The sequence below is a fragment of the Phoxinus phoxinus genome, assembly GCF_949152265.1.
Source record: "Phoxinus phoxinus genome assembly, chromosome: 10".
In the NCBI taxonomy this organism is placed as follows: Eukaryota; Metazoa; Chordata; class Actinopteri; order Cypriniformes; family Leuciscidae; genus Phoxinus; species Phoxinus phoxinus.
Window position 1 is genome coordinate 27,236,866 of NC_136885.1, and position 17,287 is coordinate 27,254,152.

Consider the following 17,287-nt stretch of genomic DNA (forward strand, 5'->3'; position numbering starts at 1 on the left):
ATCTAACCAACTGCTGGCTTAATAGTGGCAAGCAGATAGTGTTTGGATTTTATTCAACATGTTGCTGGTGTTTTGCAGATAAACTGTCAAGACCAGCATAGACTGGTGTTTTCTGAACTCAATTCATGTTTTAAAATTATTGATCACCTAAAACATCTCCCATATAAAAATATTGGCCAATATATAACTTATATATATATATATATATTTAAATTAAATTAAATATTAATTTATACTCGCTTCACAAATAAAGCACTGATAAATAGTTTAGGAACCAAAAAGCAAAAAACAGTACTTTTTTAGAACCGGTTCTAACCGGTTTAAGATGAGATTCGGTTCTCAAGCGTGCGTCCTTCCGCCAATGTGGATGGAACATCCCATTGCAGTGTTTACTTCACTACTATTCCAATTCACTGCAAAGTCGCTACTAAATAATTCAGCACGAAAAAACGAGTGATGATGTCCGATTCAAGAACAAACGACTCTTAAGATTCGATTCTTTTTAGTTCACCAAACAGTGCGACCAGTGTAGTCGGATTAAATGACTCGTCTGAACCGATTCTTTTTAGTGAATCAAAAACATTATGACTCAGAAGAAGCGGTAATCTGACTGAACCAATAACTTTATTGTTTTTATGTTGTACTTTATTTTAACATACATAATTTATTTCAAAATATACACCGCATGTGTCCCAGGTCTGTACTCTCAGCGCTGAATATTATTAAAACCACTATCTGAGTGAGGCTATTCATCACAATAAACTGATGCTGAGATAAACGTTTCATAACACAATGAAATCTGCTGCTAAATGATGAGACGCGCGTAATCAGCCAGTTGGCAAAACGGACAGCAGGTAAGTTAGGCCACTAAGCTGCAAGACCTATATATAGCATTCTGCACAGGACACAATGTGAATGTAACACCCCAGGGTTATTCTTCCTTAGATTTGTACACCTGCTACATGAGATGGACCGAGTCACATCTTCTGATAGAGTGAACTATGGCATCGTCCTCGCGCTGCTGACGTCGATCAGTAAGTTACGTGTATTATTTGACATCTTTAGAACCTTTAAGAATTAAAATAAATAATCTCTCTCTCTCTCTCTCTCTCTCTCTCTCTCTCTCTCTCTCTCTCTCTCTCTCTCTCTCTCTCTCTCTCTCTCTCTCTCTCTCTCTCTCTCTCTCTCTCTCTCTCTCTCTCTCTCTCTCTCTCAAGTAATACTTTTATTCAGCACGGGTAAATAAGGTTAAAGAGTAAAGCCATTTAATGGTAGCCTATACAAGATGTTTCTATTTCAAATAAATGCTGAACTTTTATTAATCAAAGAAAAATTAAGAAATTTTAAGCAACACAACTGTTTAATTTAATAATAAGAAGAAATGTTACATGCGAAATCGGCATTAGAATGATGTCTGAAGTATCATGTGACACTGCCGATTGGAGCAATGGCTGCTGAAAATTGCTATCACAGGAATAAATGACATGTTAAATATATATAAATAGAAAACCAATATTTTAAATTGTAATATATTTCTGAATACAGAATACAGTTTTTACTGTATACTTGATCAAATAAATGCAGCCTTGATGAACATAAGAGACTTTCATTAAACACTGTATGTAATTTCATCTCCCATACAGGCTTTATGCTGCTGCGAAAATGGATAGCCGGTGGTGTCTGCAAAAGTTTTGCTCGTTTGGATGGAAAGACAGTTGTGATCACTGGTGCCAACACTGGGATTGGCAAGGAAACTGCAAAAGATATGGCTCGTAGAGGTATGACACATTACCTACGTCCTCATCTATTGTTCCCTTACTTCCAGACAGTGTATAAGTATGTGTGTGCATATAGGGGCTCGGGTAATTATGGCCTGCCGGGACTTGACACGTGCTGAGAAAGCTGCAGAATATATTCGCCGCTCCACAGGAAATGGCAATGTAGTCATCAGACACTTAAATCTAGCCTCTCTCTATTCTGTCCAAGAATTTTCCAAAGAGTTCATATCCACAGAAGAACGACTGGATATACTCATCAACAATGCAGGTGAGTAAGATTTCCCAAGAATTAAGCAAGCAATACAGTACAGAGACGGATTTGAAAGGGGACCTATTATGCCCTTTTTTTACATGCCCATGTTTTCATTCATGTATCTTAAAATGCAAATGAGCTGCTCCTCTCCACGCTTTCCAGAAGAGGGCAAAGCCTTTACAGCGCTTGCCTCGTAACGGTCTGCCAAAAACTAAAACATCTGTTTGGTTTTGATTATCATCTCTATTGTGGTTACGCTCACGTGACATTGCAGTTCTTCATCATCATGAAAGTTTATTATCTGCGTGCGTTTTAAAGCCATATCAGTCTAAATTTCTGATATGGTTATCTGAGCGCACGCACACATAATGCTGGATGTCACACGGCACGTCCTGTGAGTATTAAACTACCGTAAGTTATTTTTTTCATGTTATTGCGCTTAAACTGTCAAATACACACAAGGTTATGTCAAACACAGTTCACATAAACATACCGGTAGTCGTTTATGTCTGTGAACGTAAACAGCAAGTACAGAAATTGCATGTGTATATTAGTATTAAAGTGAAAGCAGCGTAATATACATGTGTTAATATGAATCAGATAACAAAAGAAAAACAGAAAATCACTCTCTTCTCTTGATTGAATAACTTTAGTAGCTTTAATAAGAAAACCTTTCTGACTTGAATGCTGCTGTTAAATGCTCTGGCGAGGAGATAAAAATGGCGGGCTGAGTACAGGTCTATGCTAATGAGGCAGAGTCTGTCAGCAATTGTGGGCGGGGCCTAAGCATATGATGTCACAAATGCTAAATTCTGCAAACGGCATGTTCTGAGACACTGCTTATGATTTATGGGGATTAAAAAAAGAGCTGGATTTTTACCATTATTGGGTACACACTGCTGACACACATTTATGTTCAAACACCTTGTAAAAGTGAATTTTGCATAATAGGTCCCCTTTAAAGTTTTTTTTCTGACAGGTGTGATGATGTGTCCAAAGTTGATCACAGAGGATGGCTTTGAGACACAGCTGGCTGTCAATCACTTGGGACATTTTCTTCTGACCAATCTACTACTAGGAGTGCTAAAGAGGTCCTCCCCCAGCCGCGTAGTGAATGTGTCCAGTGTTGTACATGTTGGTGGTAATTTAAAAAAGTTCACTCATTTCCAAAAGTTATTTTATGCTTACCAAGGCTGCATTAATTTGATTAAAAATAAGAGAGATAAAAAAAAAACAGTAATATTGTGCAATTATATTTCTGTTTTCTATTTTATTATGTTTAAATTTTGAATTTATTCCTGTGATGGCAAAGTTGAATTTTTAGCATCATTATTCTAGTCTTCAGTGTCACATGATCCTTCAGAAATCATTCATGCTGATTTGGTGCTCAAGGAACATTTCTTCTTATTATCAATGTTGAAAAAAGTTGTGCAGATTAGTATTTTTGTGGAAACCTTTTTTAATCAAGATTCTTTGATTAATAGAAAGTTCAATTTAATGCATTCTTGCTGAAAAAAAAAGTATTTCTTTCTTTACAAATTAAAATCCTTTGAACAGTAGTGTAGATGTTAAAGTAAAAGACGACAAAACAATGGGACATTTTTAGTCCAATAAATACCCATATTTGTCACTGTTTTCCAATAGGTAAGATTGAATTTGATGACCTTTTCTTTGACAAAAGGCCTTACAGTCCTTTGGCCAGCTATAAACAGAGTAAGCTGGCCAATGTGCTTTTCTCCAAAGAACTTGCACGAAGAATGAAAGGTAAGATACTACTACAGTTTTTGGTATAGCAAACAAGTTTAAGCAAAAAGTAGACAATATTCTATGATTTATTGTTACGTCATTGTTGATTTTGTCAAGTTTGCAACCAGTTGCTTTATATATAAATGGATGCTTCCATAGGTACAGGAGTTTCCTCATACTGCCTGCATCCAGGAGTGATTCGAACAGAGCTGAATCGGCATGTTCTGTTATGGTACCCAATGCTGAAGACTATACTGTCTCTGCCCAGCATGCTGCTGATGAAAACTCCCTGGCAGGGCGCACAGACCTCCATCTACTGCGCCGTCGCCGAAGGCTTAGAGATGAAGTCTGGCTGCTACTTCAGGTAAACACAATACTTTGTCAATTGCTAAAGCATTGACCATTTTTTTCAAACACAATTTGCAAGCAAAAAAGTTACATTCTGATATAGATCACAATAGGGAAGAAAAGACGGTCACAACTTCCGTTTCGTGCTGACTTAAAGACTTGGCAAGACAACTATAGATAAACTCAGACTGGTTTCTGTGCATCTGTGTTGTGTGCAGTGATTGTGCTGAAAAAGACCCTGCTCCAGAAGGAAAAGATGATGCAGTGGCAAGAAGGTTGTGGGAGGAAAGTGCTCTACTGGTCGGACTAAACAACCAGCACTGACACTCTTCCTGATTGCAAGTGCGCCCCCTAGTGGTGATACCTGTGACCCAAAACTGCAGAACCACAGATAAAAGTCATGGCAGAGCTAGTACCAAGGCAAATATCATGATTTGCATCGAGAGATGCATATTTGCCAGCATTGCTTTTTTTCTTTTTCTTTCATTTTTGGAACAGTTTCCAAGAAAAAAAAGCACAGGTGTGTGGCTGTTTTCTTTTTAATTGATCACATTCTTAGAAATTATAAGTGGACCACTTTAGAGAAAGAACAAGAAGCAAATCATGCTCTGTTTATTAACCATCCAACAATAGGTTCTGCTTTTATTTTTATGTTTTATCTTTGTTCTCAGGATTCATTCTTGATGACATGATGGTGCCCAGCACTTCTAGCACATTTTATCAGAACAAAGTCCCGTAAGATTCTTTAAAAAGAAACGAGAGGTACATTGTGTCCAGTATGTGCATACCTAATTACGTATATAGATCATGTTTATTATAATTTATACATAATTTAACCACTAGATGGCGTTAAATATGTGTTTTTGGAAACATGGCATGCAATGCATTTCCCTCTACTTGAATTATGAGACAACAAGCCTGCATCCTTCCACAATGAAACACTGCAGGTCAATTGAAAACTAAAGGAAAATATGGTTTGGAAAGATGCAGACCCTGGATCACATGATCACCCTGTGATGTGGTTGGGTTACAGTTGCAATTATGTAACAAGGACACTAAATCAATATAAAACAGCACAACTCCTATTTTTTCTCTTTATTGAATTTTACATGTAAAATTCTAAGATGTCCAAGTTGCCTGGTTATGTTGTGGCTGTAAAAAAAAAAAAAAAAAAAAAATTGTAGCCATTTCATGGTTATTCATTTTTATTCTTATTCTCATATTGCTATGATTTCATAAATCTTTCATTTGTTAAAAATCATTATACACTACCGTTCAAAATTTTGTTCTCAGATTTTTTTTTGTGCCAGAAAGTAATATTTTTTATTCAGTAATCAAATTCATAATGTTACAAAATAATTATTTTTCAAATAAATGCTATTTATTTTATTTCTATTCATCAAAGTATCTTGAAAATTAAATATATTTCATACTGTTTTATATATATATACTGTACCATGTTATATATATATATATATATATACATATATATATACATATATATTATGTATATATACAGTATATATAATGACTTATCATGATTTCATACAATGTCCAAGATATGCACTGAATACTGGAGTAATGGCTGCTGAAAATTTTGCATTACCATCACAGGAATAAATTACATTTTAAAATATAAAAACAGTTATTTAGAAATTACAATATTATTACAATAAATTACAATAATTTACAACAATATTACATTTTTCGTTATTATGTTTATATTGCATTTTTTTTATCAAATAAATGACCGCAAACCCAAAACTTTTAAATAACAATGTATGTGAAAAAAGGTGCTGCATAATGTAATGCTAACATTTTTGGAAATAATTGTTTGATTGAGACTGAAATGTTTTTGCTGATGAATTCCCTGCCAGCAAATAACAAATCTTCCTCTTCAATTGAGCCTGAGAAAGTTTCCTGTGTGAAATTAGCTTCCAAACAGCGGAGTCATTTTCCTATATTCAATTCTTTGTATGCTTATTACTGAAAACAAGTGATAATAATAAAGTGTGCAGTGTGGCTGACAGTGGCAAACAGAACCACTTTTGCACCTCGACAGGACAAAGATGTTTCGTATAAACATAAGATGAATCAAGGCATGACAATGCTCGACACCCTGAGTCATTTCTGAGTGCCTTGCAACAGAGAATAAAGATGAAATCCAATTAAAAACCTATTGCCGGGCCATTCAAACCAACTCCCAGCGCAATCTAGCTTGTAGCATTAGCACATCATTTATGGTCGACACAGAGCATAATTCACTAAACTCATTCCATCATATCCAGCACCATAATGCTTGTCAAGAGCTGAACCCAATCAATGAGCGCTCTGCATGCGTGGCCCCTGTGGGCAATGCCTGGCGCCGGCTCGTCTCCACTGGCCTCATACACAAGAGGAAGAGCATTAAACAGAGATGTGCTGATTCTCTTTTACATGAATATAAGAAAAGAAATAACTCATGTGTCACGAATCTTTCAGACTTGAATATCCATAATGTGCTGATATCATCAGATGCGGATATATTACAGTGTGTCATTCCTGCAGATCGCACTGAGTATAATTTACATGTAACCAATATGAATTTTGTATTCAAATGTGATGTGGTCTGTCGTTGAGCTTATTTTTAGGGGAATTTGATCAACGGCTCTTGTATCTGGAGCCATATTGTGAAGAGTATTTTTTTGCCATGCAATAAAAATATAAAAAAGGTAATTGTGATTTTTTTAATCACACTACTTTTTTTTCAGAATTGCTAGTTCATATATACCTTAATATACCAAATATATTATACATAATATACCAAAATGTATGTGAAATACATTTATTTTATGCTAACAACTACAAATACATTTACAAATGTATGTACTTTAATATAAATTATAAATTTAAAGTTGTACTTTTGGTGTAATAAATTGTTATACTTAAAGTCTTTAGTTATCCAAAAGTAGTGCTGAGGTGCAACTAAAGATATAATTATTTGATTGTGTTAAAATGGAACTATTGTAATTAGCCTACATTTAAAGACTGATTTTATACAATGATTTTATTTATAATATTTTTTATTTATTATACAACTGAATTTATTCATACTATCCTTACCAATAAAGATATTAAAACACATTTTAGGCTTAATAACAAAATGTTCAATAAAGAAGTACTCCAAATAAATTTTTATTATAGCATTCATATCAGTAAGTCTCAAGCGATATGTCAGTAAATGTTAATGGATTTGTATATACTTAGTAGACACTAGAGTGACCACATGCAGAATTTTGAGGGGAAAAGTCATAATTGTGAGAGGCAAACTCAGAATTATGAGGGGGAAAAGTCAGAACCGCATGCAATATAAACCTGCAATTCTGAGAAAAAGTTGAAATTGTACAAAAAAGTATGACAAACCTGTATGACTATCTCTTTTTAAGGGAGTCAAAATTGTGATGCACTTTCAACAACAGACGTGAGTGAGTCTATAAGTCAAAAATGGCTGTTCTTATAAAAGTTCGTCATCGTGACCATCTCTATTTTGTTTTGCCCCGGGGGTTAATGTTGTGCTCAACCCCCTATCCATTGTGGCTTGATGAGGCTTTTGGGAGGATTTGTGGGAAATGGGAGGGCCGTAGTAAAACCTCATTGGAGACCAGCTGAGCTTTGAAAGATCATAAAAGCGTCATCTTCCTGAGTCAGTGTGCTTGGCTCCAAGAGCTTAGGGGTCACGGCAACTGCTGACCCGTTCGCTTGACTCGACTGTTAGGGGCCCCATTAAAGTCAGCCCTTCGCTAGCTCTGGGGGAATTTGATTCAGCGTAACTGCGGTTTTCTGGCCAACTTAGTGCTGGAATGCAGCAGACCCAATAATAATGGTACATGAAGAGGTCTTTCATTTGAAAGAATGGACTAGTGTACGGGACTCAATTCCGGGCAAGCCCGGTCTGATTTGCAGTCCCTTAGGGGTTATTGTCTCCCAGTACACACACACACGCACACATGCTACCTCCACAGCTATTTGAATCATGGGGTGCCGGGACAAAGGGAACTACTAACAGAAATAGCCTAGGGACAAGAGGGAGGCATGAAGAATATCACTCTTTTACTCACAGATTAACTGTTTTATCTCGAGAGATAATCAGTTCAGCGAGAACTGCCATGCATAACAGTCCATTGAAACCCGAGAGCTCATCTCCCCGATCTTGGATCGGACCGCAGTAAACATGCTGCAACTGTGAGAGAAGGTGGAGGATGTGGCGGGGCAGTGGGCCAGGGGCGAGAACAGGTGAGGGAGAGTGAAATCCGAGGCCACCAGTTATCATCAACAGCTGATGGGATACCGCAGTCGTTCCCTGTCTGCTTACTCAGCACGACACCCCCTGCAAACACACATGTAGGGATTTTAAGTCTTGTGAGGATACTGATGTGTGTGTGCGTGTTTGTACTTGTTTTGCTATAGTTGCCAGCGCCAAAATCTCTGAAAATGTCCTCACATAAACTATACATCTTAAAATTGACCAATGTGGCATTTTATAAACTTTCAAAATGAATGCAATGTACGTTGATTTGGATAAAATGCCAATAAAACAAAGTTGAATAAATAAATATTTGTAGTGGGAGGTTCTCAATATGAAAACAAGCTTGATTGTGTGTCTACATATATGTGGATATAAAAAGTCTACACCCCTGTTTTAAACAAGGTTTTTGTGATGTAAAAAAACGAAACAAAGAAAAAAATATCCACGTTTTTATAATGTTTTTCTCTGAAATATGTCACTTTGGTTTTCAGTGGCATTGCATAGATTGTAATCTTTACATTAAACATGCAAATTTAAAGACTTGTTTATACGTCAAAACAAACAGACTTTTGGTTACACTTCATTTCGATGGTCCACTTTAGACATTCTAACTATAAAACTGCATGTCAACTAACTATCATTAGAGTTTGTAGACTGTTAGGGTTAGGGTTTGCTTTTAGGGTTCAGGTTAGTAGAATAAGTTGACATGTAGTTGCAAAGTTAGTCAGTAATGTCTGAGGACCATCGAATTAAATTGAGAGCAGATATTAAGCAGAAAGTCTACTTATACTCTAATGTAGTTGCAAAGTTACTTAGTAGAATGTCTAAAGTGGACCATCGAAATATCCACTCTATCGACTGAATTTTAAAAAAACAATATGGTCAAATATTAGAAATACTACTATGCTAAGCTGATAAAACTGAAAACATCCAGATAAGAGGTATATCTTCCTCAAACGTCCTTCTTCTGTGCTGTTCCTTGTGAGGATAGGTTCCACAGAACAAGAGCGTAATCATACCAAGCACCCATCAGCTTCTCATCTGCAGTGGTCTGATGGGAGTTTAAGCTGGGCTCTTTAGAGGAAGACGGCACATCAGGGCTGCTGTGTAATTAATGCTGATCTCTAACGGAAGCTTGCAGCTGTTTGGGTACAATAATCGCTGCGGACTGCTTTCTGTTATACAGATATGTGTGGACATGCTCACAGATTTAGTGTGAGTGATATAGAAACAGCTGGCTGCTTTTATAAATGCAGGTCAGTAAGCCTTGGCACACACACAAGGTTTCATGGTATCTGTGGGTGTTGCATGTTGAACTTTTAGACTTTCCTTGATGAAACTAACTGATGTCCCACAACCAGCTGTCTCAGACACATGGCAAGTAGGCACACGGGACTCAGAAGACACAGAATACTCAATGTTTTAGAAAGAAATAATCACTTTTAGTATTCAGATATTTTCTGAGTTATTAAATGATATATCATATATAAGTTTGAGGTGCACACATTTTTAATGCTTTGAAAAAATGCACATTTAATCAATTACAATAAAAAACAGTAAGTTAATGTGTTAACATTAATAATGCTAATGTGTTCATATTTATTTATTATAAAATGTAATTTATTCCTGTGATGTCAAAGCTGAATTTTCAGCATTATTTAGTCTTCAGAGTCACATGATACTCAGAAATCATTGTAATATGCTGAGTTGCTGCTCAGGAAACATTTCTTATTATTATCAGTGTTAAAAACAGTTGTGGAAACGGTGAAACAGTTTTTCTATAGTAATTATATTTGCACCGTGACATTTTCATGATAATCAAGTACATTTTCCATTCAAATTCTCAATCTGTAACATAATAACATATTTTTAAATTAAAAACCTTAACAAAGGTCCTTCACAATTAAAATAATTAGGTAGTATTTTTCCACATTATACGATTTTTTTGCATTTCATATTTTTTTGTGAAATTCACCTTTGTGTTCTTGAGATTACTGTATGCTGACTATTGTTGTTTTGGATGAGTGATCTTCATTTATACCGGCCTGGTGTTTTTCATTTTTCCCGTCATTTTGATCAATACTGATGCATTTTTAATCCTATCCATTTAGACCTAATCAACCCCACAGACATCTTTCAAATGGAACAGGAAGAAAACCTCCTGACTGTTAATCTACATCCCTTTATTGTGATAATTAGGAGACCAATCCTGACATTATTGTAACCACTAACTACTACTACCGGTAACTAACAATTGAACTATTAAAATCAGTGCTGTGGCTTTTTAAGTAGTGCTGATAGCTCAATTAGAGCTGTATTAGAGCTGCACTAATGTTTAATCATCCGTAGTTTAGACTAGCCTAATTATGAAACTTAAGTGCAAATTTTCCCACTGTTTAAATGAATGATACCTTAAAACCATCCAGAATGTTCTGGGGAGGAATGCCATTACTTATATAAGTGATCAGATTTATGAATTTCACCTTGTGGTCAGTAAAACAGGTAAAACATCTTGTAGACTGAGCATAGGGACCAGAACTAGTGACAGACTAGAGCATTGCTAGCAACCATATAGCAACATGCTAACAGACTCAAAACACATCAACAACCACCCAGCTAACATGTTCTTAAAAACATTATTCATAAATAATGTTTTCGGTCTAAAGTTTTGAGAATATTATTAAAGACCATGACTTTGAACAAATGTTCTATTAGCGTTACTGGAATAGCCTAATGTTTGTTCATAACTTTGAGAGAACCTTTCCAGAACGTTAGCCAAACAATGTTCCCTGACACGGGAAAACACATATATACTTCAGATCATCTAAAATGGCAGTTTTCTTTCACGTTTTCATTTAAGAACTGAGGAAGAAAGTACTAATTGCAAGGAATCAGGAAACATTTTAACATAAAAAAAAGGATTAATAGGCCTACCTGTACATACAAATTTTCAAATTAATGGTCAATCAACATAGACATTTAAATTACATTTTTCTTTTACATATTTCCTTTGTGAACTGAATCAAAATAATGCTTTCTCATCCATATTTTTCCAAAATCATAAAAAAAAATCAATCTGAAATGTTACATTATATGTTTCATCACAACATCGGATGTTCACTGAAAGTCACTGTGACATTGATGCATGATCACAGGCCTTGTGATGAGTGAGAGAGAAGGCTGTATTGATCTCGAGAGCTTCGATTGCGTTATCTAACCTAATGTAGCCGGCAGACATTTTCAAGTGACCACACTGTGCTCTAAATGGAAAAACACAAAACAGTGTCTGTCTGTGATGGAGAAAGATCATATGGCACACAACAGCGCTGTGCTGCAGTGGAGCAGGTCAATATCTAAAACCCAGTGACCTGGTTTGAACTGACTGGACATGGTGGTGTCTAATATTATTGCATAACTGGCAGAGTCAAGTTATGTTTTGTGTTTGGATATACAAAACATTGCATGTTGAGTATATGAAAATGATTTGTATTACCTCTAGCCAATTGTAAAACAGATGCCTGGCTAAATCCAGCGTTCCATGGTGGTACGTTTAGGAGTCTGTGAAGATAATAAACATATTCTTACATTTTCATAACTTTAAAGGGATAGTTCCCCCAAAGATGAAAATACTGTCAACTGTTTGATTACCAACATTCTTCAAAATATCTTCTTTTGTGTTCAACAGAAAAAAGAAACTGGGAACTTGAAGGTGAGAAAATGTAAATTTTTGGGTGAACTATCCCTTTAAGTATTTCAGCTAATAAATGAATGATCTGAAATTGATCATAGAGTGTCTTGTTTTTTTAACATTTAACTTGTTCAGAGACTGTGTGGGGGGGTTCAAGGATCTGTAAAGGTTGAAACCCCCTGCTCTAAATGCTATATATTTTTTTTTCTGGTATGGATTGGTCTAATGACAAGACTGGATCTCTAAAGGATGAGTGAGAGGACACCGCTCCCTTTTTAAAGCTTATAAATAATGTGCAACCCAATAAAAGATGCTTAAATAATGAATGAGGGCACTCAGATCACACATAAACCTCAGACCAACCTGTAATGCTAAAACACAGTCCTAAAATGACACTCTGCTGCAAAGGATGCACTGTGGATTTTGACTCCACATCCTCATTAAAGCCTGAAGAAAAATATAATAGAAAATGCAGAGAACCATACAAAAATAAATCGGATGCTGATGTCATAAAATGTTGATAGACCTTTTACAAAAAATAAAAACTAATGTTGTTATGCAGGAAATGTGATCTACTAAAATCTGATGCCGATGTCATAACATTTTGATAAACCTTTTACGAGACAGAAGTCCTTTTCTAATTTTGAAATGAGCTTGTATGCAGGAAATGTGATATTATTTCTAGAATACCACAAGATCTGTCAAAGGTTCAATAATTCCTTGATAGTACGCACTGTTCAGTGATGCAAAGCATGCAGAAATCTGGATGGTTAAGAGAGAGAGAATCAACACACCTGTGTGCATTTCCCGCTATTTCCTGAAACCACAATGAGGCTTGGGAAATGAAACTGCAGCTATTCTTCTGTTGTTCTGAATGGCGCAGAAATATTTTAAAGAAAGATAGCAGGCAGGAGAGAGTGTCACTAAAGGTCCCTGACGTTGATGTGCTTTATAATTGATAGGTCTCCAGAGTTGAATTTCACAGCTAGCATTACAAGACCCGGTTGTATCTCCTTCAGCTATTGTCAGATCTGTCCAAACCATCTTTTGTCCAAAACATTCTCGCTAAAAATACTAGAAGCTTCCCTTGCACCTAATTTTAATATCTAGAACATTTATCATTTGAAAATTGAATTAACAACAGATTGGGCTTGTTTTTTAACATTCTCAAATATATCATTCTGGAGTGGACTGTCTGTCGTAATGTGACACTTACTTACAAGTTACTTCAAAACAAAATAACAGCATTTGTGGTAACACTAGAACAGGGATGGGCAATGGTCCGGGAGGGCCACTGTCCTGCAGAGTTTAGTTCCAAATCTAATCAAACACTCCTGAAATAAGTATGTATATTTTATATTCAATAAAGACAAGCATCCGAAACTAACTTGACTCTTCTTTAATGAACTTATGAGCCCCACACACATCTGAGGTTAACCCTAACCCCAGGTGTGTTCCTAATTTTGAAGTCCCCACTACAACAAAGTATACAACAATTGTTCCTACTGTCACATGAACAAGCTTATTAATATACTCATGATTACTAGAAAGCTACAGGCAGGTTCGGTTTGACCAGGGTTGGAGTTAAACTCTGCAGGACAGTGGCCCTCCAGGAACCAAAGTTGCCCATCCTTGCTTTAGAATAATGATCCGTCATTAATAGGCAAATAACTATGCAGGAAGAGATGAGTAGTTCTACAATAACACTTCAACTTCTGCTATTGAATAATATGGGACTAATATGATCCAAATCTCTAGTAGTTCCTGCAGAGTGCTAGTTGATTAGTGATTCATTTTATGGCCATGTTCATACATTTTTTTTTGTGATTAGTAATTCTTTAACATATCACCTACTGTATTAACTAGTGAAGCATGATTAACCAATAAGCAAGTAATCTCACATTAAGACTGAGTTCGTTATTAGGTAATCAACATTTACTGAATTTACCCTCATAAAGAACTATTAGCTATGACCAAATTTAAAGAATTATCAATTAATTAATCACAACATTAATGTGTTTGAGACATAAGCAATTGGCTTTATTTTATTTTATTTTTTACAATGAGCATGGCCATACAGTCAAGTAGCTTTGCAGAAAGTGATCTGGACCATATTAGTTCCATATTAGTAAATATCGGCTAGTTAAAGTGTTAGAACTAGGTTACTTATTAGTCATGCATTACTTACTGCATAGTTACCTATTAATGAAGGACAATTATTCTAAAGTGTTACTGCATTTGTTATTTTATACAGCTTGCCGACCCAAAAGAAAATCAGCAAAAATATATATACAGTATATTTTTTAAATAGTTTAAAATCCCACAATGAATAAAATGCTGCATATATTTATTTTTACTTTTCTTTACACATTTTATAAACAAGGTAAAAAGAGTACCAATGTGGTTTACAAGTTATGTAATCAGATTACATTTTTTCAAGTAACATAAAGTAACGCGTTACTTTTAAACTTACAACAAAATATCTGAGTTACTTTTCAAACAAGTAACGCAACTTATGTTTTGCCTTTTATTGACTGACTCCTCTCCTGTCCCCATGTTGAGAGGAATCAAGTGCAGAGGTGTTGGGTGCGCTGGGTAAAACATGATGGTTATTGTAGTTCTAAATGTGAGCCGGCATCTCATCACTTGCACAAAAACAGATTCAAAATTCCTCAAAAGGAATAAAAATTGAAAAACAGTGAAATGCAAACTCAGAAGATTGTGCAAATATGTCAAATAAAACATAATATACTTAAACATAATTTAATCTCACTTTAATAACCAATGTCCAGCTGCTGAACTTCGAAGATCCAATTCAACCATACAAATGAGCTAATTTAGGCCTATATAAACATATTTGTTTCATATTTTTTTTTAGTTTCTGAAGATTGTTTAAACATTTTTGAACAGTAACTTAGTAACACATTACGTATTGTATTGTAATGCTACTTTTAAAAGAAACTTTGCCCAACACTGAATCCAAATTCATAAAGAATGCTCTGTACCTCTGAAAGAGAGCATCAGCTTTTATAGCACAGTAGACTGTTATGCCCTCCCAAATCCACCTGTTTTCATTTATAATCCCAATGAAGCTGGGACATTTGCTCAAGAGTCCATTCTCCATGAGATTAGCATTGCATGACCCGCTGATGTAATGAATGGAGTGAAACAACATGCTGTTGTGGTACATTTCTGGAACTAAATGTAGAAGCAGCTGCTCTTTTGTATGCAACATCAGTCATATTGTTCCTTCTCTGTGCAATTTGGAATCAATTCAATCCATCAATTCAAGTGCCTGTCAGAAAAGAGAATATGAAACGGACTTAACCCTGACCCTGGTTATGTTTTCGATAATAAAGTGCTCCTGTGTTGCGGAGCATTTTAAAGTGGTGAAATCAGATCCTCTGTGCCTGATATTTCCTGAAAATGTTAGTGGGACAACACGTCTGAGAACGGATACAGTTCCACAACTCACTCTACACTAACATTTTACTACTTGGTCACTCAAAGGTTGACGAGTAGATTCATCAGTGTGAAGGAGATGAGGTTTCACTGAATGTTTTATTGACTAGTGTAAGGTAACAATACAAACGACAGAGAGCCAACAGTGACCTGATGGGCATTTAGCTTTATGTTTTCATTTAGCTTCTCAAACGTATATGCAAATCAAGGAATATAATTAAAGTAAATGAATAAAAAACAGAAGTCAGTTTGTATTATTTAAAAACAAATGAATAATTAATGTAGCATCCCAATTATTATTGCACTTAGTTCGGAAACCTATGTTAGTCTAAAAGTGAATCTTCAGGCCAGAACTGTTGCGGAGTGGTGTGTTTTTACTTTCAAAGCAAAGAATGCATGTTGTCCAGTCCAGACTGAAACAACAAGATAATTAGGTTGGAAAAGCTTTTATTATTGCGGCGTCTTTTCTGTCGAATCAGCACCCGCGGTATGAGGATGTGGGATGGTGTGTCTTGATTGTCTGATTGTGTCAGCACAGTTGAAACGCCACTTCAAATTTTAAGGCTTTTATTTTCACATTCCACATTCCCTCTGGGCCGCAATAAACCTTCTAAAACCATCCCAAAAACTCATGCCTTCAAACTTAAGTATATGTTTCTGTCCTGTGCAAATGGCCAATGAGACGTGGTTAGAGTTACCAAACATTTCGCTTCATTTGGATGAAGATAACGTATGAGAACAACATAAGCAACACAGCTAACATTGCAATTATAATTCAAGCACCTGTGATTAAAGAATTAAAGGGATAGTTCACCCACAAATTTAAATTCTGCTAGAATTTACTCAACCCCAAACCTAAAAAATAATGGGTTAAAAACAACCCAATTTGGCTCATTTTGGAAACCCAGCGCTGGGTTAAAAAGGGACGTAACCCGTGCTGGGTTGTTTTGGGTTAAATGTTTAGCCCAGCATGCTGGGCTGTTTTTTATGTTTTAAAATTACTAAAAATGTACCCAAAATAACTAGAAATCTTGGTCATTTTAAAATCACTTTTACACACACAGAATGACTAAAAACAAAGACACGGGCAAACAAAGTAACAACAACATGCAGAAATGCAGGAAAGAATGGCAAATTAACAGCAACAATTAACTATAAACAATTTATAATGAAATTGAAATGTTTTTTTCATCAGTTCAATGAACATTGTTGAATATATCATTTGAATATAGGCTAACTGTTAAGACCAAATTTGACAGATTTTGTTTTAACTCTGTCTCATGTCATTCAGTATCTTTAATGGTATTTATTTAATTGGTATTTCGTTGCCGAGGACAAACTGAAACATTATCTCTACTTCAAGCAGCATAGCAACATCTGGTCATTATACAGTTGGTCGCTTAGATCAATTTCTTATCAGCATCTGTCATGTGATTCCACTAAGACTACATTACTACACACTCATCCGTTTCTTCTCAAATCTGGAGACAGGTTGGATTCTTCTACTCTCTATAGATTTTTTGTTGCTTTCTACACCAATGAAGACCATAACCTTTAAATATTAGCCGTTTAAAAGACACTCCACCACTTATAAATGATGTCTGTATTGTGGCCTATACTTTGGTGGATAAACCAAGGCCAGCTGCGCCCCCATAATCTACTGTACAAATGACTGTTCATCTCCACTCAAGAATATCCAGCGGAGCAATAGTGCCCATGTTGTGTCT

General features: G+C 35.6%; 1 protein-coding gene across 3 annotated transcripts; it reads left to right on the forward strand.

Moving 5' to 3' along the window:
- Window positions 1-567: 567 nt before the first annotated feature.
- Window positions 568-5,512, forward strand: LOC307005685 (retinol dehydrogenase 12). Of its 3 annotated transcripts, none has more exons than XM_079626058.1 (8): window positions 568-854; window positions 946-1,034; window positions 1,644-1,778; window positions 1,855-2,046; window positions 3,011-3,172; window positions 3,676-3,795; window positions 3,937-4,141; window positions 4,344-5,402. In XM_079626058.1, exons 2-8 carry the CDS (start codon window positions 968-970, stop codon window positions 4,447-4,449), a joined length of 987 nt encoding a protein of 328 aa, XP_079482184.1. In that variant the 5' UTR covers window positions 568-854; window positions 946-967; the 3' UTR covers window positions 4,450-5,402. The 3 variants fall into 3 exon arrangements, with proteins under 3 accessions (XP_079482184.1, XP_079482183.1, XP_079482185.1); XM_079626057.1 differs by having other exon boundaries at window positions 836-854; window positions 930-1,034; window positions 4,344-5,512; XM_079626059.1 differs by lacking the exons at window positions 568-854; window positions 3,011-3,172 and having other exon boundaries at window positions 879-1,034; window positions 4,344-5,281.
- Window positions 5,513-17,287: the final 11,775 nt, after the last annotated feature.